Source organism: Colletotrichum paranaense (assembly GCF_030867605.1).
Source record: "Colletotrichum paranaense strain IMI 384185 chromosome Unknown Scaffold_5.1, whole genome shotgun sequence".
In the NCBI taxonomy this organism is placed as follows: Eukaryota; Fungi; Ascomycota; class Sordariomycetes; order Glomerellales; family Glomerellaceae; genus Colletotrichum; species Colletotrichum paranaense.
In genome coordinates, this window is record NW_026848963.1 from 2,735,480 (window position 1) to 2,757,571 (window position 22,092).

The 22,092-nt window shown below is 49.1% G+C and overlaps 12 protein-coding genes across 12 annotated transcripts, besides 1 other annotated feature; 6 read left to right on the forward strand and 6 right to left on the reverse strand.

Moving 5' to 3' along the window:
- Window positions 1-165: 165 nt before the first annotated feature.
- CPAR01_07313 (uncharacterized protein) lies at window positions 166-677 on the forward strand (the record flags this gene model as incomplete). Its single annotated transcript, XM_060491583.1, has 2 exons — window positions 166-476; window positions 524-677. The coding sequence occupies 2 exons, from the start codon at window positions 166-168 to the stop codon at window positions 675-677; spliced, it is 465 nt and encodes a 154-aa protein (XP_060350457.1).
- Window positions 678-2,332: 1,655 nt separating this feature from the next.
- On the forward strand, window positions 2,333-3,850 carry CPAR01_07314 (TAM domain methyltransferase; the record flags this gene model as incomplete). Its single annotated transcript, XM_060491584.1, has 9 exons — window positions 2,333-2,422; window positions 2,483-2,509; window positions 2,564-2,654; window positions 2,727-2,768; window positions 2,829-2,983; window positions 3,040-3,077; window positions 3,138-3,275; window positions 3,326-3,745; window positions 3,796-3,850. 9 exons carry the CDS (start codon window positions 2,333-2,335, stop codon window positions 3,848-3,850), a joined length of 1,056 nt encoding a protein of 351 aa, XP_060350458.1.
- A 304-nt stretch (window positions 3,851-4,154) lies between these two features.
- On the reverse strand, window positions 4,155-4,547 carry CPAR01_07315 (uncharacterized protein; the record flags this gene model as incomplete). The annotated part of the gene is made up of 1 exon (XM_060491585.1): window positions 4,155-4,547. One exon carries the CDS (start codon window positions 4,545-4,547, stop codon window positions 4,155-4,157), a length of 393 nt encoding a protein of 130 aa, XP_060350459.1.
- A 379-nt stretch (window positions 4,548-4,926) lies between these two features.
- CPAR01_07316 (HpcH/HpaI aldolase) lies at window positions 4,927-5,859 on the reverse strand (the record flags this gene model as incomplete). The annotated part of the gene is made up of 3 exons (XM_060491586.1): window positions 4,927-5,414; window positions 5,492-5,744; window positions 5,800-5,859. 3 exons carry the CDS (start codon window positions 5,857-5,859, stop codon window positions 4,927-4,929), a joined length of 801 nt encoding a protein of 266 aa, XP_060350460.1.
- A 380-nt stretch (window positions 5,860-6,239) lies between these two features.
- On the forward strand, window positions 6,240-7,849 carry CPAR01_07317 (aspartate aminotransferase; the record flags this gene model as incomplete). The annotated part of the gene is made up of 7 exons (XM_060491587.1): window positions 6,240-6,416; window positions 6,474-6,512; window positions 6,568-6,657; window positions 6,707-7,392; window positions 7,447-7,528; window positions 7,578-7,624; window positions 7,681-7,849. The coding sequence occupies 7 exons, from the start codon at window positions 6,240-6,242 to the stop codon at window positions 7,847-7,849; spliced, it is 1,290 nt and encodes a 429-aa protein (XP_060350461.1).
- Window positions 7,850-7,982: 133 nt separating this feature from the next.
- Window positions 7,983-9,305, reverse strand: CPAR01_07318 (uncharacterized protein; the record flags this gene model as incomplete). The annotated part of the gene is made up of 5 exons (XM_060491588.1): window positions 7,983-8,605; window positions 8,666-8,814; window positions 8,918-9,041; window positions 9,092-9,221; window positions 9,282-9,305. The coding sequence occupies 5 exons, from the start codon at window positions 9,303-9,305 to the stop codon at window positions 7,983-7,985; spliced, it is 1,050 nt and encodes a 349-aa protein (XP_060350462.1).
- A 368-nt stretch (window positions 9,306-9,673) lies between these two features.
- On the forward strand, window positions 9,674-11,284 carry CPAR01_07319 (uncharacterized protein; the record flags this gene model as incomplete). Its single annotated transcript, XM_060491589.1, has 5 exons — window positions 9,674-9,856; window positions 9,959-10,331; window positions 10,402-10,519; window positions 10,589-10,744; window positions 10,786-11,284. 5 exons carry the CDS (start codon window positions 9,674-9,676, stop codon window positions 11,282-11,284), a joined length of 1,329 nt encoding a protein of 442 aa, XP_060350463.1.
- A 2,483-nt stretch (window positions 11,285-13,767) lies between these two features.
- On the forward strand, window positions 13,768-15,130 carry CPAR01_07320 (uncharacterized protein; the record flags this gene model as incomplete). The annotated part of the gene is made up of 6 exons (XM_060491590.1): window positions 13,768-13,806; window positions 13,886-14,131; window positions 14,192-14,394; window positions 14,461-14,570; window positions 14,628-14,795; window positions 14,862-15,130. 6 exons carry the CDS (start codon window positions 13,768-13,770, stop codon window positions 15,128-15,130), a joined length of 1,035 nt encoding a protein of 344 aa, XP_060350464.1.
- A 202-nt stretch (window positions 15,131-15,332) lies between these two features.
- On the reverse strand, window positions 15,333-16,874 carry CPAR01_07321 (uncharacterized protein; the record flags this gene model as incomplete). Its single annotated transcript, XM_060491591.1, has 1 exon — window positions 15,333-16,874. One exon carries the CDS (start codon window positions 16,872-16,874, stop codon window positions 15,333-15,335), a length of 1,542 nt encoding a protein of 513 aa, XP_060350465.1.
- Window positions 16,875-17,418: 544 nt separating this feature from the next.
- CPAR01_07322 (amidohydrolase) lies at window positions 17,419-18,765 on the reverse strand (the record flags this gene model as incomplete). The annotated part of the gene is made up of 1 exon (XM_060491592.1): window positions 17,419-18,765. One exon carries the CDS (start codon window positions 18,763-18,765, stop codon window positions 17,419-17,421), a length of 1,347 nt encoding a protein of 448 aa, XP_060350466.1.
- An 886-nt stretch (window positions 18,766-19,651) lies between these two features.
- On the reverse strand, window positions 19,652-20,203 carry CPAR01_07323 (uncharacterized protein; the record flags this gene model as incomplete). The annotated part of the gene is made up of 1 exon (XM_060491593.1): window positions 19,652-20,203. The coding sequence occupies one exon, from the start codon at window positions 20,201-20,203 to the stop codon at window positions 19,652-19,654; it is 552 nt and encodes a 183-aa protein (XP_060350467.1).
- A 394-nt stretch (window positions 20,204-20,597) lies between these two features.
- Window positions 20,598-20,681: a sequence feature (Short protein (CPAR01_07324, KAK1541335.1) was converted to a misc_feature.).
- Window positions 20,682-20,869: 188 nt separating this feature from the next.
- CPAR01_07325 (rare lipoprotein A) lies at window positions 20,870-21,642 on the forward strand (the record flags this gene model as incomplete). The annotated part of the gene is made up of 3 exons (XM_060491594.1): window positions 20,870-21,109; window positions 21,167-21,342; window positions 21,399-21,642. The coding sequence occupies 3 exons, from the start codon at window positions 20,870-20,872 to the stop codon at window positions 21,640-21,642; spliced, it is 660 nt and encodes a 219-aa protein (XP_060350468.1).
- Window positions 21,643-22,092: the final 450 nt, after the last annotated feature.

The following is a 22,092-nucleotide window of genomic DNA, read 5'->3' on the forward strand; positions in this document are numbered from 1 at the left end:
AAAGTCTCTTTTTGATCTTGCTCTCCATTCTCACACACCACCGTTCATTCGTGCTTCAATTCTTTGCAACTCCTTGGGCTGGACTCGGATAACTCTCGTTTACAACACAACCGGAAACACATCACACTCGTTCTTACCCATTTTCCGACCTCTAACCGCCTCAAGATGCAGCTCTCCGCCCTCTTCCTCCTCGCCCCCGCCCTCGTGGCCGCGACCCTTGACCCGGCCACCTCCAACACCAAGGGCAAGTGTCCCTCGAGCTACAACTGCAGCGCCACAAAGGTCTCAAAGGCCATCCAGGCCGCCGAGTGCTCCCACAACACCCGCACTAGCAAGACCCAGACGTTCGCTGTCTTCGAGACCGACCACCAGTACGACGGCAACAACGGGTACCCCTACGGTACCTGCTCCGCGTACACCTGCGAGTCCCCCACCGAGATGATCACCGACGACGACTGCTGGACTTTCTTCTGGAGGTGAGTTGCGAAAAGATGAACCAGTGATGTTCTTTTTGTTTTGCTAGTAATGGACTGATGGCTGACGGGTTTACGATGTATAGCGGCACCGGTGAAGAGGACGGTGTTGGCACCGGCTGCATCAAGGACCCCAACACGGGCGTCTGCGGCTGCGAGAACTCTGACGGCACCTTCATCTCCGGCGCCAGCGACTGCACGTAAAGAACGTCTGACTCATAGGAGACGTTCGTCGTGGTTGATGGGCGATGTGGTCATGCTTGACATGAGCCAACGGTGTGTGCTATTCATGTACATATACGATACAAAGACAAAACATTTTGTACAAAAGTGATCAAATATTCATTCACCACGTGGCCTAGATGGGGCGTGGTCATCATCATCCCGGCGCAGAGTTTGCTGCTCTATACCGCTTATTATATCGTTCTCCATCTTGGTTAAGACTCGGGTCTCGGTGTGGCCCGAGCCATCCTTTTCATCGAAATGAGGCTGAACCTAAATGACCTTTTGACTTTGATCTCGCATCTCGCAATTACCTAATGATGTAATCCGCTATTTTCCACTAGCAAATGTCAAAATGAGATCTGGAAGTGATTATTACGGAGTCAGGTTACTCGGTACTTACAAAAGCCGCATTCTAGGGCAAACAGAGGTGCCGGATGATATTCTCTCGGCCTGATCATATCTCGGCAACCCAGTGCGGGTCTAGCCCGACCTGCTGGGCTCTGCGACACGAATAACTAGGCAGCTTCTCCGTACATTTAGTACTTCTATGATGAGCTTGAATCGCGTTTTCACTCGATCATCGATGGATGTTGAGTGATTCAAACTAGAAACGCCTCAGTTGAGGCTGACATGCCATGAAGGTTCTGTGCAACGAGACATGCAATTTGAAGTGTCTTGAGACAGCAATGAACTCACCCGCGCCTTGAAGAGGAAGGAAATTTCAAGGAGAGAAGATGCCGATCAATGCTGGGACATGATGACGCCCAAGAAAGATGGTCGGGAGGGGGACGCGGCATGCTCTCACTGCTCACGAGTATTGTGCGAGAAGTTGGATCCACCAACCTCAGTAGCGCAGATAGACGCATCGGAACACTCCCCAGAGTTTTTTCTCTAATTGATCATCTCGTTATGACCACAACGCTTTATCCTGACCTGGTAAACGGTTTGTGAGAGGTGAGAAATAAAACTGCCTCTCAGTCCCGGTGATTCGCTATCTAGCTCCTGCGTCACTGGACCGAACGCTTCGCGGAGCCTCCCGAAGTTCAATTAGTAACCAGGAGCTGAAGTACCCTGCAAGTTTGTGCCACAAGACATTGAGTTAGCGGTGATCTGACGGGACTGGGACATCACATTATGTCAGTGTCAGTTGGCCTCTCCAGTAGCTGGCTCGTCCAAGGATAACGGCAGCTCGTGCGGATAGCCGCGGACCCGGGCTGCGTTCCGAAAGATTACTGTACCCGCCACCATTCCTTTGTAGGCACGATGAACCAGTGCTCTGGGTTTAACGTGCTCTGATACGTGAGGCTCATTCCTATTTTGGGATGCACCTCCGTAAAAGTGGGAACAAAACGCATGCAGTTGGTCGTCTTGCACCAACAATGTTTGCTTCCACGCGCATGAGCGGAAGCCAAGAAGAGGGGTAATTGTGGAAAGATCTTGTCTCTCAATAAGAGAGAGAGCGTCCAACCGAATGTTCGGGAGGAACCTTCGAAAACGAAGTTTCAAGTTCTGCCACGACCAAACTACCTATTACCGCACTGGGTTAACAACAGGCGTCACCTGGTTCGAGTCCACCCTGTTAAGGTGCCTCTCAAACTCTTCCAAGTACAGAAAGAAGACGTTGAAGACACACGATGTGTGAGGATAACACTGGAAACAACGCGGCTGCTGATGCCAACGCTCAGCCCGACCATGAGGTTGTTTTGCTCGCCGAGGATGAACAGGTGAGGCCAATGCAGCTCGTCCACAAAGCATTGCGCGAAAATACTAAGACTATCAAACAGAGCGATACGTCCTCAGAAATTGGAAGCGTAGGCTGAGGGACCAACTTCCAGTAATATACCGCCTTACTAAGGAACCATCAGAGTGTAGCTTCTTCGAGTGCAAGTGTGAGCAGTTCGATTCTAGACTACCGTTTGGAAAACGGTAGAACCTACCACAAGTATAAAGACGGGAGTAAGTTCTAACAAGGAAAGGGAATGAGATGATCATGATCTCTTTGATGCTGATCTCAAAAACATCAAATAGAATACTGGTTTCCAAATGACGAGAGAGAAAACGATCGTCTCGGTATGACATGAAAACTCCAAGGAACACTTTCCAAATCAGCTCTTAACCTATTTCACATAGATCTGCAGCACAACCTATTCATCCTGACCTTTGATGACAGACTCGCAACTGCCCCTCCAAACGAACCTGATGCAAAGGTTGGAAAGGTGTTGGACGTTGGCACAGGTAGTGGCATATGGGCCATTGACTTTGGCGAAGAGCATCCAGATGCTGAGGTTTGATACCCAATTGCACGTAACACAACTCACACACCTTCTAATAGTGAATGTAGGTGCGAGGCATTGATCTTTCCGCTATTCAGCCGGAATTGTATGTGCTCATTCTCGTCCCATTTGGCTTCCGATACAGTATGCTGACGATCAAATACAGCGTGCCACCCAACGTCAAGTTTGAGATCGACGACATTGAACAACCCTGGACGTTTTCTCACTCATTCGACTACATTCATAGTCGCATGATGAACTCATCCCTCAAGGACTGGAACGCATATATCAAAACTTGCTATGAGTCAGTCACACCTCACACCTTCAAAGATATTTATTTTTGACATGTTGAAGTAATCTGGAGCCTGGAGGATACCTCGAATTGAACGAAATCGATGTCATCCCCACATCTGATGACGGGACCCTGAAGCCAGAGTCTGCAATCTCCAGGTCTGCCAAGTTACTTCATGACGCAGGCGAAATCATCGGAAGGCCCTTCCTCGAGATGAGCTCTCTCAAGGATGTGCTAATCAATACCGGGTTCGAGGACGTCCACAGGCAACTGTACAAGTGGCCCACGAACTCCTGGCCCAAGCACGAGAGGTACAAGGAGTTGGGAATCTGGAACCACGAGAATCTTGTTGCTGGTTGGGAAGGCTTCTGCATGGCCCCTTTCACAAGGGTTCACGGTTGGAGCAAGGAGGAAGTCATTGTTTTCATGGCTGAGATTCGAAAAGAGTTCCAAGATCGGTCGATCCACGCGTACTTCAAAATGTAAGTTGGCTCCTGGATGAGGCTCTTGCATTCAACGCTGACATTTCCAGCTGGTCCATCTATGGAAGAAAGCCTCTGCAATCCGACACGACAGAGGCCGCGTGATTGCTGTTCAAGATTCTATCTGTCGCTGGCAATCTACAGGGCGACCCTTGATAGAAGAATGTTCATCTGCTCAAGTTCAAGTTAGGTTTCAGTTGACGATAGAATACTACTCGGGATTCTGATTACGTTCGAGCATTACACTCAAGTGATGTTGCTACGAAGATAGACAAGTTGGAAGAGTCTTCTGTGCACAAGAAGTCTGTCGAAATAATCCAGTTTTCTTCAAGTTTGGGCATAATTAATGACGTACTATAGTAATACAACACAAATCTGAGCTCTCGTCTGTCTCCATATTGATATACTCTCAAAGCTTTTCAATGTACCATACGAGCCACGCCAAACCAAAGTTTGTGACGGGAAGCCAATAGGGCATGTCGGCTCGCATCTGGCTCCAGTATCCAGAAGATGTCAAAAAGCATCCCAGGAAGAGGGCGAAAGCCCCCCCTCGGGTTTGTGGCAGCGCGAGTAGGAAGCCTTCCGTGACCATCAGCGCTCCGATGTATTGCATATGAAGCTTGATCTTGCGTTGATCAGTGAAAGGGTAGAGTGGGTGGAGGAACGGCGCAGTCTTCTGAGACTTTCGGTAGATTCTCTCGTGAAGCGTCTTGAAAGGCCAAGGGCCGAGTCTAGGAATACCGCCGACGAAGTATTCGAACGCGAGAATAATGCGCGGGATGGCGAGCAGAATGGAGGCCATGATAAAGGATGTTGTGGTGCTAAGGCGGAAACTGAAGCCTTTCCTCAGGGAATATGTAAAGTGGGCTCTTGAATCAGGCCATGCGACTAGTAATCAGGCAACAATATCTAAGAGGTAGAGTGAATATGGTTATTCCGAGGCGTCCGGGGAAATGGTTGTGTTCAAGAATCGTTCAACGGTGATGATGTAATGGTGGCGCTCACCACGCAAGTCCTGAGACATAACCGCTGCACGTGAGCAGAATAGCCCAGATCCAAGATCATGAACACCAACAACAGACCCGAGGATTTCGTGCATAGTATAAAGTTGCAATGTGTCTCAGATGACTGGAAATTGGTTTTTGACGATGTTAGGCCTTGATCATTTGAATATTTGGAGATTACTTCTGCACTTTCGCGATCTCCGCCATTGTTTCTGCAGCTCCCCGGGCTAGTATCGCAGAGTCTTGTCCTCCAAGGAGAAAGCGGACGCCTAGTTCATTAATCGCCCAGTCATGCAGCTCATGGTTGTTGTAGATACCAGCCAAGCCCATGATCTTGCCGTGTTTTTTGCATGCCCGGCTTACGATCTCCATAGCTTCCCGAAAAACTGGACTCTTAAATTGGCTCGGCGCGCCTAACTCGATAGCGAGGTCATTCGACCCGACGAGGAGAACGTCGGCGCCTTCAACAGAAGCGATCTCGTCGATGTTCTCAATACTCTCCTTCGTCTCGATCATCAGGAATACAGTTGAGCCGTTGGCGTTCGTCTCTGAGATTATGGTGCTCTGTGGCACAGCCTTTAATGAGAATACGGGCAGTTGGCCAGTGATGGACCTCTTTCCTTGCGGCGGATATTTGCAGATCGAGACAGCAGCCATGGCATCAACTGCAAGGACTTTGTAAGTTCCTCTTGCCAACCGAATGGACGCGGAAATCCAGGTAGGAATCTCTTGTGGTACTTACCGCGGCCGTGAATGTGAGGAAATACAACTCCCATGGCTCCTCCATCGAGAACCTTTTGAACAAAGCCATTGCCGCACTGATAAGGTACTCTGACAAAGGGCGTCATACCCAACTGAAGACCAACGATACAGTGCTGACTGGCATCATGAATGGATAATGTCGAATGTTCGAGATCAATGAAAAGAGCATCAAACCCTCCGTTTGCCGCCAAATGGACAATTTGTGTATTTGCCACAAGGCGAATGCCCATTGCCTATATCGTTATGTCAGTAAGAGGAGTAATACTATGGCTCTCTTCTGAAGCATACCGTGCATAGCTTTCCCGACGCGCTTAGGCGAGTCAAGCTGTTGGAAAGGAGAGAGGCCATTTTAGATGAACGAAAAGATTACTGAATTGTCAACGTGCAGTACTTCATCATGAGGTATCATGAAGATATTATTTAGTATTCAGTACTTCCTTGGGCCGAGGATAGTGTCAGCTTACTTGTTGATGGTTCGGCTCCTCTTCCCGCCAATCTGAGCGATTCGGCCAGCCTTCCCGATAGCGTGCAAGTGTCAAGTGGAGACTCGGTAGCCCGCACCGCCGCCAACTCGGCGATGGATGCTAGTTAGCCGGGGAATTTGAGTCGCCATTTGCTCGCTAATATTTGAGTGGTCAATTCAAAAAATTACGAGAAAGCTCGAAGGCTTACTTGCAAAAGCCTTCAGCGTTTCTTCATTCCAGCTTTGGCATTCCAGCTTTGCCACGATGTTTGGACACGTACAGCCCGGTCCTCCGGACCCCATGTTCACCCTCAAAAGAGATGCAGACAACGACACAAGCCCAGAAAAGGTCGACTTGGGTGTTGGCATCTATCGTAACGAAGAGGGTAGTTACCAAGAGCTGGAGGTTGTCAAAAAGGTATCGTCAAAAGTTTCTGCCCCAGTACCAGAGACAACAAAGGGTAAGCTTCGATTGGAGTCAGAACTGATCAAAATGTAGGCCAAATTAGAACTAGATGAGCTGGGCCTAGGGCATGATGTAGGAGTCTTAAACCCAACGTTTTGGAAAATAGTAGGCTGAGATCTTTGTCTAGTATGAGTTGACGATAGGAAATGCGGATTTTCTCCGATTGGCCGCAGAAGTCATCTTTGGCGCGCACAGCGATGCCCTTCAAACTGGCAGAGTATGTGGTTGGCTTCGTAGTCTTCTGAGATCAAATGATATCCGAATAGATTCAGATCACTTCCCAGGTCAAATACACTAACTTCAATATCCAGATTTCTTCAGTTCAGACCATCTCCGGGACAGGGGCCAACTCACTGGGAGCTCTCTTCATTTCAAAACTTATGGAACCGGAACCCAGAGTCTACATCGGAGTTCCCACATGGGGAAACCACATCCCGATTTTCCAAGATACGGGTCTGAAAACCACCACTTACCCCTATCTCGATGCGTCAAAACATGCTGTCAACTTTACCGCTCTCCTCGATACTGTACGATCGGCTGCGCGAGGCAGCATTTTCGTATTGCAAGGTTGCTGCCATAATCCTACCGGAGTCGATCTAAGCCTAAAACAATGGGAGGAGTTAGCTTGTGAGATAAAATATTACGGGCACTTGCCGTTCTTTGATATAGCGTATCAGGGCCTGGGTGACGGGCTTGACGAAGATGCCGCAGGTGTACGCGCTTTCGTAGATGCGGGGATTGAGATGATGGTTTGCCAGTCATTCTCAAAGAACTTTGCATTGTATGGGGAGCGATGTGGCGCCCTTCATTTTGTTGGCAACTCGCAGGAGGTAGCTGCAAATGTTCAAGATAGGCTTCGAAGTTTGATCAGGCACACGTACTCATCAGCTCCGGCCTACGGTAGCCGTCTTGTCAAGATCGTACTCGACGATGCCGACTTGCGAAAAGAGTGGTAAGTCGGTGTTCGAGAAGTCCCTGTTTGTCATCCGCTAACAACATGCTTTAGGACTTCAGAGACCGATGGCATGAGGAAACGTCTGAAGAGAAATCGCCAAGCTCTGTATGATGAGCTTGCGATGCGTCTCAAGGTACTTTGTTCCGAAAGCAGACATACGTGCCAGGATTGACTTCAAGTAGACACCCGGAAATTGGTCATATCTGGTGAAGGAAAAGGGGCTGTTCTCGTCAGTAGTGCTGTGTTCTTAACGGTGGATGGTTACATCGCTAATCTTGTGTATAGGTGCCTGGCGCTGTCACCATCTCAGTGCAGGGAGCTAGTTGAGGCGTATCATGTTCATCTCCCAGGGTCCGGAAGGATCAATCTTGCTGGCTTGAGCGAGGAGAATGTGAAGCGCGCAGCACAGGCCATTGACAAGGTCACTAGGACAAATGTGAACGGGAAGCTCTGAGTCTGCCAAAGGTTCGAAGTGGTTCTAAAGAATAGGTGACTCTAGCACTTGATGCACGATTCTGTACTTCGTCTTTATCAATATAAATGACAAGCACGACGTACAAGTACAATAGGTAGATAAACTAGGAAGTTTAGGGAAGCTCAACCTCGATCAGACTCTCAACACCTTTGCCACCACCCCAAATTTTGACAATCTTCAGTCCTGCGATGATCTCCAACAAGTGGTACCAGTCACCCTCAGTACGCTCCTTTGAGCAAAAAAGCGTTAGCATGACCATGTCAAGAGCCGACGTCTCCCACCATGCTCCTGTTGAGGGAATGACATTCTCATTGACCAACAACTTGCTGTACCCAGGCTTCATAGCAGCCTTGATCTGCTTCAGGATAGTCTCACAGACGTTATCCGGCCAGTCATGCAGACATGAGTGCATGTAGTGGGCGCGAGCTCCCTTCACGAGCTGCTCTATCAGAAAGTCATGGCCCATTGGTGTGATTGCTGGCGTGAGCTCTTGGATCTGGCCAAGAACGACTGGAAGATCCTGCAGGATCAGCTTGCCTGGCGCCTCAGGGAAGTACGAGTGGAACTCAGCCAAGTCGTGACCGATGCTGCCGCCAATGTCCACCAAGAAGGGTGCGTCGGTGTCCGTGCTAGCGCCCTCGATAAGCCTCTCCTTGACGGGGAAAAAGCCGGGGGCCATCCAAGGATTACGACCCTGGCGGTAGCCGGACATGTGGTGGTTGAAGTGAGTACCGTCTTTGTAGATTGCATGTTAGTGCCCATCTGTCACCAAAGTATGTTGGTAATTGTACTTACATCCAAGGTCCTGCTGCCACGCAAACATATCCTTGTCAGTGTTGTATGCGTACATCATAGGTGTGTCCTTGGCATCAGTGGGATTCTTGAAGCCCCTCTTGCGAGAGTACTCGTGGAATCTCAAGGGCCCAGCGCCAGTGCAAGATGTCCTTGGATTTCCAAGAAGTTAGCAAAGGCATTGATAAAATGCAATAGAGCAACTAAGTATGCGAGGGCAAGGAGTCCAACAGGGAGCTAAATAGTTCGACTTACATCGCGATATACCCATCTCCAATCATGGGGAGGCTCAATGACTTTGAGAAGTTGGTAGGTTGGTACTCATCAAGGCTTGTCTCCTTGATATAGCCCATGGCACCAAGATGGCGCATGAGGCGGCCTGTAGAAATTATGAGCCATGTGAGTAGTACAAGAAGGGAGCTCACTAACTGAGCAGGGCCGGGTCGACGCCGAGAGCTTCAGCAAGCTCCTTCACCGTCTGTGGCCTGTCGCCGTTCTTGGCCATGAGCTTCCACAGACCCGTATCTACGCCAAAGTTGATACCAGAAATTGCACCGGTCTTTGACGAAAGTTAGTCATATCAAGTAACATGTATATCAGCTGACCACCTGAGGCTTACCTGTGCCCAGCAGTGCTTGATCATGGTCTCTCTTGGAGCCTCGAGGGCTTGTACTATAGACCGAGCCTTAAGGAGCAGCTCTTGACGCGCATGGTGGTCATCAGCAGACAAAGAGGGTCGAATAGGAGATTGCTCCGTCTCCAGCTAACGACACGACACCTGATCACCCCGAGCACTCCAATACCTGGTAAGAATCCCAGGTTGCGCAAGATCTGCACGTCTTCGGCCAATTTCTTGGTCGACGCTGGAGAATCGCTCTGCAAGGCATTATGCCGCAGTCTGCTTTGCATTTATTCAACAGAGTCTTGGTTGCGCCTAGATCAGCTCTTGTCTCCTGTGTCACATTTTCCGTGATCGATATATTCCCATTCGTTGCCTACTACAAATCCAATATGTCGGCTTCGCCAGCGGAGGGATCAGATGAGTGGAAGGCTCAGGACAAAGGGCCAATCATCGTTATCGTCTGCTGGATTGTCACGGCCATCAGCACTTGCTTCGTCTTCGGTCGTGTCTACGTGAGGGGGAAGATAATGAAGAAGTTCCAGAGCGATGATTGGTTCATCATCTTAGGATTGGTACGTGTCTATGGTTGTCTGTGAAGTTCCTGTCACGAATTACACTCTCTTCGCTTGCCTCTTTCGCGTCAGCAACTCAGTCTAATTTAAGAATTTTCCCAGTTCTGCGGTTACATCTCAACGGCTTTGTCTACGATCGCAGTCACCTACGGAAACGGAAGGCACATGTCCCTATTATCGACCGAGCAGCAGCAGGGAGCCATTCTCTGGACTACGGCAGCTTTCTGCCCTGGTATCATGTCCTTCGGTCTCCCCAAACTAGCTGTTGTCTCCTTGTTGGTTCGACTGATGAACCCTGACAGATATCATAAGTGGTTTTTATGGTGGCTGGGGATTTGGTGCCAGTTGACGCTGTTCGTGACGGCTGGTCTCCTACTTGGACGTTGCATGCCGGCCAGGTCCTTGTGGGACTTTTCTGTCAAGGGCACCTGCTTTGATGTCAATATTCTGGTGGCCTATTGCATTTATGCGGGATGTGAGGCAACCCTTTTCCATAAGTACTTAGAAAGGTTCTTGAGTTTTGCTAATACTGTTCTACGACACAGCTTTTTCGGCCTTTGTCGATGTATACCTCGCTGTTTACCCGGCAATTGTACTATTCCGCCTTCAGATGGCCACAAAAAAGAAAATTGCGCTTTCTTGTGCGCTAGGCATCGGGTCAATGTAAGACTCTTCTTTCTTTCGGCCAGTTTGCAGCTTCAACACATGATTCATACAACTAATAACTTGAAGATCTGGTATCGTTGCTATTTACAAGACGACTCGCATCCCGTCCCTTGCGAGCAAGGATTTCTCATGTGGGGCCCCGCATTTCCTGTTGAATAAGTTGATAGATCTTACTGATCTTTTCCGCATAGACGATACCTCTGATCTGGTGATCTGGACAGTGTAAGTCTAGCCCTTTCTTTACAACGTACAATCCGCTTCAGGAGGCTCACAGGAAGAAACACCTTACTGAATTTGGATTCCGGTAGTGTCGAGGGCAGCACCATCATTATCGCAAGCTCAATACCTGTCATGCAGCCGCTTCTTGAGCTCATTCTTCGACGCAACCCCTTCAGCTCGGCTAAGGGATCCAAACAAACGCCGCAATACTATGAGGACTACGGCTCTCAGAGCAAGTCAAAATCTCGGGGAGGAGGAGGTATTGAGCTGGGACAGCGCAAGCCAAAAATCAAACCCAAAGATGAACTTGGTCTCACCATTGTCGAGGGCGACAGCCAGGAGAATATCCTTACGCCAGCAACCGACTCAAACCAGGGCATATCAGCTTCTTTAAATGCCCCAACTCTCACATCCAGACAAAGTGACTCAAGTCAGCGTCCCTCTGACGGAAAGATTATTCGGACCGACTTCGTGAGCGTTACTTGCGAGGAACAAGGTCCGGTTCGCGATATATCGGCTTCGAGCCGATGGAGAGCCGTCTAGAAGACCAATTGGTCATGGCAAAATTGAACGATAGATCCTTTTTGGGCGCAAGCTGGAGCCCTTGGTTGAACTTATGAACTAAGACTTTGTGGTAAATACTGCGGTAGGATGGCAGGAAGAGCAAGAATTATAATCTCATCGTCTTACCTAACCAAATAGTTTAGCATTTCGTGATGTTAATAAATGACTACTCCATCTTTCCTGCGAAGCTTTGGAAAAGTGACGTCGTGACTTCTGCTCATTAAATCCGACAGCGCAGGGACAAATTCGAGCAGACATGAAACTTGTCAGAGCGATATGTGAACAGGCCCGGTCCGCTATGGTTGTTTTACAACAGGTTTGGAACTTTTCAAGCCACTCCAATGATCTTTCCATTTCTTCTATGACCAGAGCACGTCATCTTATGTCTTCTTTCTTGAACAGTGGTTGTTTCCCAGCCAGTCAGTTTCGACCGGCGAAGATGCGCCACACCTCGCCGAGGTCGCCGAGGCTAGGTACCGTTTTGGAACAGGAGTCTGAAACCCCCCAGGGTTGCTCTGCGCCGGAAGAAAGAGAGACACATCATATTATCTAGGTATAGTAAAGGATCGATGGCTAGATGAGCAACTGTTACCGGGTGCCGGAAGGGCGTGGGGGAAGGGCCAATCGTAAGTTCGAATTGTCGGATCGCGGCAGGCCGTTTTCGTCAAAGGCGAGCACAAAGTGGTGCGGGCAAACCGAGCTTACGTTAGATGATTCGTACAGAAACGTTTCCTGTGTCTTCGATTTCCGCCACCCTTACTCGCCTTGTCTCACCCATGCCCGGATTCGATGGTTTCGGAAACGCGGCGAAGTGGGGCCGTCCCGGCGGAGGCCTCGAGTGAACATGCGGCCCGGACACCGGGGTCCCTTCAGAAGCTGCTTGTTCACTAGGTACCGATATTTGATACATGGAAAATTATAGATGAATATTAGAGTCAGTCAACATCAGCTCTCAAAATCCAACCTCGGGATGGATGAAGGTGATTTGACTTCTGACCTATATGTCTCTGGCGAGCCGCGAGGATCATTGAGCAAGGTATCTACCTAAGTAGATTCATCTCATCATGCTCAATATTTCCACGCGTTTCTCTCCGTGAAGTCTCCAATTCACTCGACGGAAATGTTCAAAATACATCTAGAAGGGTCATTGTTGGAATTCAAATCGATCAGCGTGTCGTCAAAGCGAAAGAATCCGTCTAGAATACTGTGTTGACTGTATAATGGCGTGCTCTTGAAACGTACCTTTAGGTCTCTTGCCCAATGATTGCTATCTGATGGGGGAAGATCATACGTCCGTACTCATCAAAACATCGGAAAGTGCTGGTCTAGAACGGCTACGCAGCGAGTGGGCCACTCTTCGGGTTCTCCCAGAAGCTAGTTCCCGTTTCGAAAGGCCGAAGCCTGTAAACAACCTGATTATTCCACGTGCTGCCCCGGGTCTAGTTCACCACATTGGTCTCGGCGCGGCTAGTCTACATAGATTAGGACTGCAGCCAAATGGTAGCGTGAGTGATCAGGATAGAGCGGCTCAGTCTACGTAACCATGTGCTGCGATGTGGCGCGGATCGCACAGACTGGTTCCATGGGCACCGTTCCGGCCCGTCAAATCAGCTGCACGGGTACGGACGAAACGGAGTGCGCGAAACGTATGCGCGGAGTTTGGCTGTTTTGAACCCTTTACTACCTGTAGATAGGCTCATAGTGGTACCAAACTAAGGCTCGTAAGGGCTCAACGCATCTTGTGTTTTATTTGAAGAATTCCGCGGGCCGTTGTCCTTTCGGCTTCCCGAACTCGATCCCGATCGAGGAAGGGCCGCAAATGAGAGGCATCCGATGATATACTTTACCGGCGCTCTTTGAATCTAAGAATGAACTCGGCGAGCGGGGTGTCAGATCTTGAAGCAGGCGGTGACACGGGTGATCTTTTGTATCCAAGACAATACTCCACGTTGCAGGGGAAACAGCATGTCAGCCGACCAAGACACTCATCTCGGACCCCTGATGCAATGAATATGAAGAACCCGCTTAAATGGTCCACTTCGATTCAATTAATGTTCTCTCTATAATGGTTGGCATCGGCATTATCTTCACAATGAGTTCATGCAAGCCATGTCCACATCGTTATGCATCCCTTTGGAGGACGCCTGCCTTGCTGTATTTGTGTTCTTGCAGCGCTTTCACGCATGTGCAAGAGGATCTAGGGTCGGCCGATGGGCGCGACTTTCAAGGATAAAGTTAGAGCACTTCCGAATCCGGACGATGAATTCGGTATCGTACGTATATTTAGTTCGAAATCGGATAACGGAACCAGTGCTAGTATGATTCTCATCTCACGCTAGGAGTCAGTCTGTCTCAACTAGCCCACGCAGGCATTCAGCTCTTTTTCCATCCTCTTTAATAATTCCAGACGCCCACTTTCTTGACGGGGCTCAATAACGTGTGTGAAGATGTGACGATGGATAATGGCTCACTTTCCGACCCCAAAGGCGGTAACAATCATTGTATGTCAGATCTCAGATTCTGAACGTCGGGACCTGGGAAATCGGAACATGATCGCTGACCTTTCTGGCACGAACTTAGACGACGGGATGGGTCACCATCTTGACCGCCGGCGCAGTACTAGCTGCTTCTCTTCATCTCCGAATCAACATCCAGGGGAGGAAATTACAAATTAGCGATTACTTCCTATGCCTAGCATGGTGCTCTGCAGTTGTAACTGCCTCATTCGATATACAGTTCACAGTCATGGGCGCTTTGCATCAAAATATCAAAATCAATCTCGATGGATTCAACGGAAACGACGACGAAGTAATGCTAATTATGAGGGTAAGAAAGAACACCTTCTTCATGATCAATTTAGTTGTACTGACACTCCGTGCCTGAAAGTTGTTTTGGGCCAGCAGCATACCATTCTTCACAACATTCTACCTCTGCAAAGGAGCCCTTCTCGCCGTCTACGTTCAGATATTCCCCATTTTTATGTACTATCGACGAATGATGTTATGGACTGCTATAATATACGTTGGGCTGGCGTACTTGGTCAGCATGATTTTGCTTTTCACTATTTGCCTGCCCCTTAGTAAGAACTGGTCAGTTAATCCGACAGCGAGAAATCCTGTTCTCAGGCATTGAAACTGACTTCAGCTCTCGGTCAGGTCTGTCGAAGATCGGGTCGTAGGAACAGAAAATGTTATGTGCTCGGCTTCGTCTCCCGCAATTGTCTTCCAAGTCGGCTGGGCATTGCATTTCTTCGGGGATATTCTGAGTAAGTAAACAGAGACCCTGGTCTTTCAACTCAAAGATTTCCTGACTTTCTACAAAGTTTTCTGCCTTCCTTGGCTCATCTTACCTGATTTGAAGATCAAGAGAGCCCTCAAAATCGGCGTTTATTGTACCTTTGGTCTCGGCATCATCAACATGACCTTCTCTCTCGTTCGCTTCATTACGATTCAGACAGCATCGGTCGAGGCCTTGCCTTTCGGTTTAGTTGGTGAGTTTGAACATGCTGCATGTCTCTATAGGCTCTTTGATACGTGTGCTGACGGCTGAGCCGCAGAACTTTGGAGCGAGCTAGACGTCAATATTGGTCTTTTAGTCGCGACATTACCATGCCTAAGACCGTACTTCCGATCGAACCGAAACGCTGGCTATTCGGACAAGTCTAACGCTTACAACTACAAATCAACCGTCAAGACGCTGCAAATAACACGCATGAGCAGATTTGATGTCGTCAGCGAGCCGTCGTACGACCTCAATGTCGACCTTGAGCATGTTGCGGCTTGCTCAACCACTACGCAATCACAGAAGTCCAGCGAGACGGTGTAGAACCCTGGAGATGCAGAGATTTAGAAGAAAGCTTGATGATACCCCAGTGCCACCAGAAGGTAGGCCAGCATTTGAATAAGCGTGGTTAGGTAACGATCATGAGGCTATATCAATTGAAATACACCATCGAGGTGTTGATAGACATAATAAATGTTTTATGACCAGTAATACCCAAGAATCCTTCATATTCCTGTGCATGCATTCAGCTGATATGCTCCTTCTCTTCACTCCTTGGTATTCTGACGAAGAAACCACATATCAAAGCGCCTGTCAGAGCGGTCGCCAGGCTCAGCCACCAGATAGAACGCAGGGCCATTAAGTCTAGGGAACCCCCCGGCTGCCCTGTGATCTTTTCCCCAATAGTGTCTCCCAATGCCGCGAATACAGCGGTGGACAGGTTTTGCGCAGTGATGACCAAGCTTCCTGCAGCACCTTGGTACGATCTGGGCACGTTTGACGTGATGAACACGGAGACAGCTGCGAACGACATATCCGGCCCAAATGTGCTTACGATGAAGCAGGGAAATGAGAGCGCCCAATAAAGTGTACCCGCTTGTTGAGGTAAGAAGAAAGCAGGGCCTGTGGCAAATGCAAGCATACTTCCCATCATGATAACGTGTCCCGGTATTATATGAAGCGTCCTGGATACAATCCACGACGCAAGGGTTCCGCTTACGCCGATAGGGAGAAGATAACATGCGACAATGATGGGTGGCTTTTGCTGGATGGTAAGCAGAAAGCGCACCGCATAGAATTGCCAGGCTCCGGCATAAGCACCGTATCCTAGGAAATAGGACGAGATCAAAGGAAAGAATCCAGGAGTCTTCCAAAGGCGATTGTCGATCAGCGGCCGCCGTACACGGCTCTCAATGAGACCGAAGCTGGCTAAACAGGCAACTCCGATGATGACAAGGGTGTAAGTGTATGGAGTCCACTGCGCAGGCGATCCTTGAGTGAGACCAAAGATGAGCAATCCGCATCCAAGAATTGCTGCTGCAGCTCCGATGTAGTCAAAGTCCTTCAAAGACAATGATTCATTGGGGAGAGAAGGAATACACCAGATAGCGGCGACGAGGCATGCCAGAGACAAGATGGATGTTGACCCGAATATCCAAGGCAAATGTGTACTTAACGCACCGCCCTGTATGAACCCGAGGGCAAACCCGAGGGGAATCATGGCACCCATCAAAGAAAATACTCGGTTCTTCCGTAGACCGGGATTGTAAACCCTCCCGAGTATGCTCATTGCCGCGGAGCAAAGGGTTCCAACAGCCAAGCCAGACATTGCTCGAGCGACGAAGAATAGTATCATTCTCTTAGGTATGACAGAGAACGCACCGATAAGATTCCAAAGAGTAAGCCAGATGAAGGCCGCACAGGTAAGATGTTTCGGACTGATAAGATCTGCCAAGGAGCCCGAGATCACAACGGAAACTCCGTTAGCGACGAGATATGAACCGATAAGCCATGGTGTATTGAGCGAAGTCGTTTTCAGAGCGTCGATTAAAGTGATTTGATTGACAAAGGTATGCGAAAGATGTATTGCAAACAGCAGCTGGCCCATAGAGCATATGCAGACGAACCCGATTTCTTCCGCGAAGGAGGCGAACTCTCGAGGGATGGCAGAGGCTTCTAGTCGACGGGTGATAGCTGATACTCGAGTTTCCGTCTCCATGCCATCGTCTATTGGAGCCGAGCCAAGTTCCATTGCATGGGGTTGAGAGGTTGTTACTGTGGTCGACATGACTAAGGAAGCGTAATCAATAGAAGAAGTTCCTAGTCAAAATTGGCAGCGAAGAGCTTTGGATGTATCTCCAGGCAGGCTGGGATTCTTCAATGGATTGATGCCTTTCTTATTGGAGATCATGTCCCTGAGATTCTGAATGTGATTTATCAGCCATGATACATTACAAATCGTGTTTTCTATTAACAATCCGGGGGGGAAAAAAACTCAGGTGACGTAGAGATGGGGCTCAAAAGCCGAAATCGCGGCCGGCTACTCGGTCTCTTGAGTACGCGCTTTGGAACACCACCATAAAGCCGAAGTCATTTTACACGAAGAAATTTGTCGAATAGAGTTCGATTCGTTCGAAAAGCTGTAGATACGGTAGGATATCAAGTCAATACGAATGGTTTGGAATAGATTTTGATCAAACTTGGTCACCGGTAAGAGCGAGACAAACGCGCCCAGGAAGAATTGCTGTTAAGATAAGATGCAAGAAATCCTTTGGATCTCTATTGATGCTAATTGAATGATTCTATACTTGAGGTCAATTGACCCCGGGCCCTCAGACTCTCGGCTCTTCTTTCATATAGCTCAGATGCGAATGCATGACCCTGCCATCCTTCACAACAGCCAATATAGACTCCTGAGACTTGTCCAGGATTGTGATATCATCCAGAGGGTTACGATCTAGAATCAATAAATCTGCCATGAATCCTTCCTTGACCTGGCCAAGCTTGTTTTCTTGGCCAAGCAGCTTGGCGGCATTGATAGTGGCGCTTTGCAGAATCTGAAGAGATGTCTGGACTTGACTGCGAATAGAGAACTCTTTCGACTGAGCGAAGTGAGTTGGACCCAGCAGATCTGTTCCGAAACATACTGTGACACCGACCTCAGTTGCCATCTTGAGTGTAACTAAGCCCTGTTCAAGTACAGTGGTGACTTTGGCCTCTGACTCAGCATCTAGGAAATGTGACTCCTTTGATACGAAGTGAGTGACAAGCGTCGGCGTGAGAAAGGTCCCCGTATCCGCCATCAATTTTGCAGTTTCGAGATCGATCAGGTTGCCGTGCTCAATACCCTTGACGCCCTGGTTGATGGCCTGTGTCACTGCCTCTGTGGTATAGCAGTGACTCGTGACATATGTCTTTGCGTTATTTGCGACGGTGACTATAGCCTTGATTTCGTCGTCCGAGAACTGGAGCTGGTCGATGCGGTCAGTTGGACTGGCAACGCCACCACCGCCCATGATCTTGATGAAGTCTGCACCTTGGCGTAACTCGTCTCTAGCAACACGGTAGCATTCCGGCACCCCATCTACGATTCGACTGATGCCCGAAACAGCGCCGCCGCAACAGGGGATGGTGTCGTGTCGCCCTCTCATGTCACCGTGGCCGCCAGTCTGGGACAGAGCCTTTCCAGAGATGAAGAGGCGCGGACCGGGATAGATGCCCTCTTCAACAGCCTCTTTCATGGCGAGAGTTGCGCCACCGCAGTCTCTGACAGTAGTGAACCCGCGCTGGAGCATTGACTTCAGAACACTAGGCTGCCGCAGAAGGCTTTTGGTCTCAGTCATGTCTCGGTACGACGCCAGACTGGCTGCGCCTGGTGTAACTGCGATGTGGACATGGCAGTCGATCAGACCGGGGCAGACATATTTTCCCTCAAGGTCGATAATGTTCTCTGTCTTGATCTCAATTCTATCCGACTTTGCTGGCTCGCCTGCTTCAACGGAAATAATCTTGCCGGCGGACAGGGCGATAGTGGCATTGCTGCTGATCGATCCATGAACAGGGTCAACAATTCTGCAATTTTTCAGGAGGTATGGTTGCTGTGGATCAAGCTTCCACGGAGTGATGTACTTCGACATGTCCAGACCAGAAGACTCGGGTTTTGATTGTGTGGTGACCATTGTGGTGTGAGAATTACCGGACAGTTTTTGACTAGGTTAATGCATGCCCATGTCTGACGATAAGTCACGCATGGAGAGACTTAGATATACATTTTGACGCGCTTGCCATTCACCACGGACACATGATATCAAGAAAACATGAGACGAACCAAAGTATGAAAACGTCACAGGCAGTCGGAACAGAAATGATTTGGGGCGTTTAAATGATGCGACTTCCGGTGAGCAGACGATGTTGAAGAATCCGGGAGTAATCCAGGCAGGGCGGATGTTGAGACATTCCGTCTGCGGCTTGAGAAGTTCGTGGTGTGGACCCTTCCTCACCGGTGAACATCGGACGCATGCGGCGACACACATGGTCTGACTTCAAGACCCGCTCGCCGAATGCCATCTTCAGTTAGCGTGTTATATGCGAGAATACGAAAGCGTTCTCGTTCAGCTTGAATCTCGAGTCATATCCTCGGCTATCAGTCCTACATTGGTGAGTGGTCGTTTTTCAAGCACCGGTTGGGCCAGATCGTTGGGGCTGGACCATGGTGCTGATTCAGTGATTCCGATCTTCCGGGTACAGTTTCGTAACCCGTGGGTGAGAGGCTGTTGGGCAAGTGCCAATTGGATGTGACTACAACTTGACCGAAGATGCATCGTTACCTACCTTGTCGTGTGAGATGTGGTGTATGCTCCAAACTGCCTTGTCCAGTCTAAGCGGGGCGATGGCGGACTTCTGACGGGTCAGCGCACCCGGGCATTCATCAGCTTAAGGTAGGTCTCTGACGGCTCACGTGCAGAGGAATCAGTCTTTTCACTAAGAGAGTTCAGATGCGTTCGAAAAAGCTCGTCAATAGCGAGGGTATGGTCTGACTGAAGGATGTTGCTGGCAATTTAAATGTCAATATGTCATGGTTGCAAATGACAATATGTACAAATTAGTAGGCTTATGTGATGGCCTAGATTGAATCTCGAGAGACAAACAACAGGACGTTTTGTTTCGGAAGAATGCAAACAAAAATCTATGCGTCAATGCCATTCGCCAGAACGGCCGTCTGTAATCTATCTGAGCAACTCGGCAATAGCCAAGCAACTTGTTGTGCGGCAAGATAATCAAAGGGATGTACAAAAGAAATGTGATCGTCACTAGGACATCGCTTTTACTAGTTATGAGCGAACACTGGCTTGACCGATGACAGCCTGACAGGGCCATCAACCACCTGCACGGAATACCGGCATGGAGAAGAAGAAATAGGCTAGACCCGAAGACATGGCATTTGAAGCAGCCCTGTCTCTTTTCACAATAGATTCCCACAACGCGATCCGTCCACGTGGGATCCGAAGTGGAATTCTGCTCACGAACAGGCCGTGCAATCTGAAATACGGCACCGCCCGCAATATCGCGACTCATGTCCACTATCCACTCCGGTCCAGACTCGCGGCCAGTAACCATCCCTTTGGGTTAGCATTGACTATTTAGTGAAACGTTGAACTTTAAAGCTCCCAATTGGCACGCTCCTCCACCAAGGGATAAACCCAAAGTCGGCAACAAACCGTACGACGCGGATACAAGCCCCCTTGACAGGATGACACCTATAAATTAATGCAGGTAGCCGGGGAGCCGACGAAGCACAGTCCGCTGCTAGTATAGAGTAGGAGGCAGAACAGGTCCATTGTGAACCTCTGTGGCTCCGTTTCCCGATCGCGTTTCCGCTTGCTCCGCGCTCCTAGCGCTACTTTGACAAATTAGAGGGCACGATTCCCCCATGTAGTCTCACATGGTAGAGAAAGGGGGGCTGTTATTGCTGAGTGGCGGGTTTCTGATAAGTTGCAAGAGCCATTAGTCTTTAGGAATGATACCCCAAAGAGTTTGTCATTCGGGTGAAATAGATTAATGAATTGAGTATTGTTTCTTCTGTGGGATGCCGCATGGCTGACAGTATGCCATCCCGTCCCTTGAGACCTTCTTCATTTGGTTGCGTGCTTTAGAGTGATTGGGACAAGCATCGTGGGCTTCCTGGTATAAATCGAGCTGGCTTTCCTGCGATCTCTTCCCAACCAGCCTTCCATTCAGTTCATTCTCACTTGACTTCCAGGATCATCCCCTCCATCCATCAAGATGCACGGTCTTATTTCTCTCGGCGTGGCCCTTGCCGTCATGGTTCAAGGCACCACCGCTGCCACGAGCGCTGTTGCAACTTGGTATGGTGGAAACCTGAACGGAGGTAACTGCCTGTTTTCCGGTTACACGTTGCCATCAAGCGTCCTGGGTACTGCCTTGTCCTATACCAACTACAACGGAAACTGCGGTACTTGCCTCAATGTGAAGGGACCCAAGGGTAACACCATCAAGGTTATGGTGAGTATCAATAATCTCTTTCAATCACATCTACGAGCCATTTTAACTGGGTATCAGGTCGTCGATAAGTGCCCCTCAGGTTGCGGAAGCGGCCAACTCGATCTCTTCCCCGACGCTTTCGCCAAGCTCGACGATCCCAATAAGGGACAGATCAGCGTCTCATGGGAACAGGTTCCTTGCGGCATCACCTCGCCCTTGATCGTCCGAAATAAGGAAGGAACTTCGAAGTATTGGTATGTGTCTTTTATCACAGCAGTGACCCAGATAGTCTGACTTACATAACTCCTAGGTTCTCCATGCAAGTTGTGAACCACAACTACCCAGTCACCAAGTTCGAAGTCAGTACCGACAGCGGCAAGAGCTGGCAGCCCACCGTCCGTCAGGACTACAACTACTGGCAGAAGAGCAGTGGTGACGGCTTCCTTGTGGACACAGTCAGCGTCCGCGTCACCTGCTCCAACGGTAAGCAGGTCGTCGTAAACAAAGTTGGTACCAAGGAGAAGGCCTCCTTCACTGCATCGGGCAACTGTTAGAAAGGGATCATTGAACAGCCTGCCTCAGGGAACATCCGATTTTCGTACCCCTGGGCTCGGCGTGTTTCTTTGATTGACACACCACGACTCCTCAGTGGGAAAATTTGTACATAGCCTTTACTTCTTGCACATAATTTGACAGTACATACCTTTCGAATGGCACCATGAATCTGGGTTAGACCGGTAATTTGGATCCCTTTTGGGTACTACGTCTTCTTATATCTTCACGCGATCTCTGCCCCCGATGCATGTGTAGCATTCACTCGCGTGGATAGCGGGAGACCAACTCTGAAGGCCTCGTAAACAATGTAAGCGGTAAACCATACTTACTGTTACATCGAGTGCTTTGTCCTGTTCAAACACCAATCAAACAAGGACAAATGCTCTATAAATTTGTAGGTTCCTATTTACCAAAATCCTTTGCCCTAGGTAAGAGATTCAGTTTTGGAA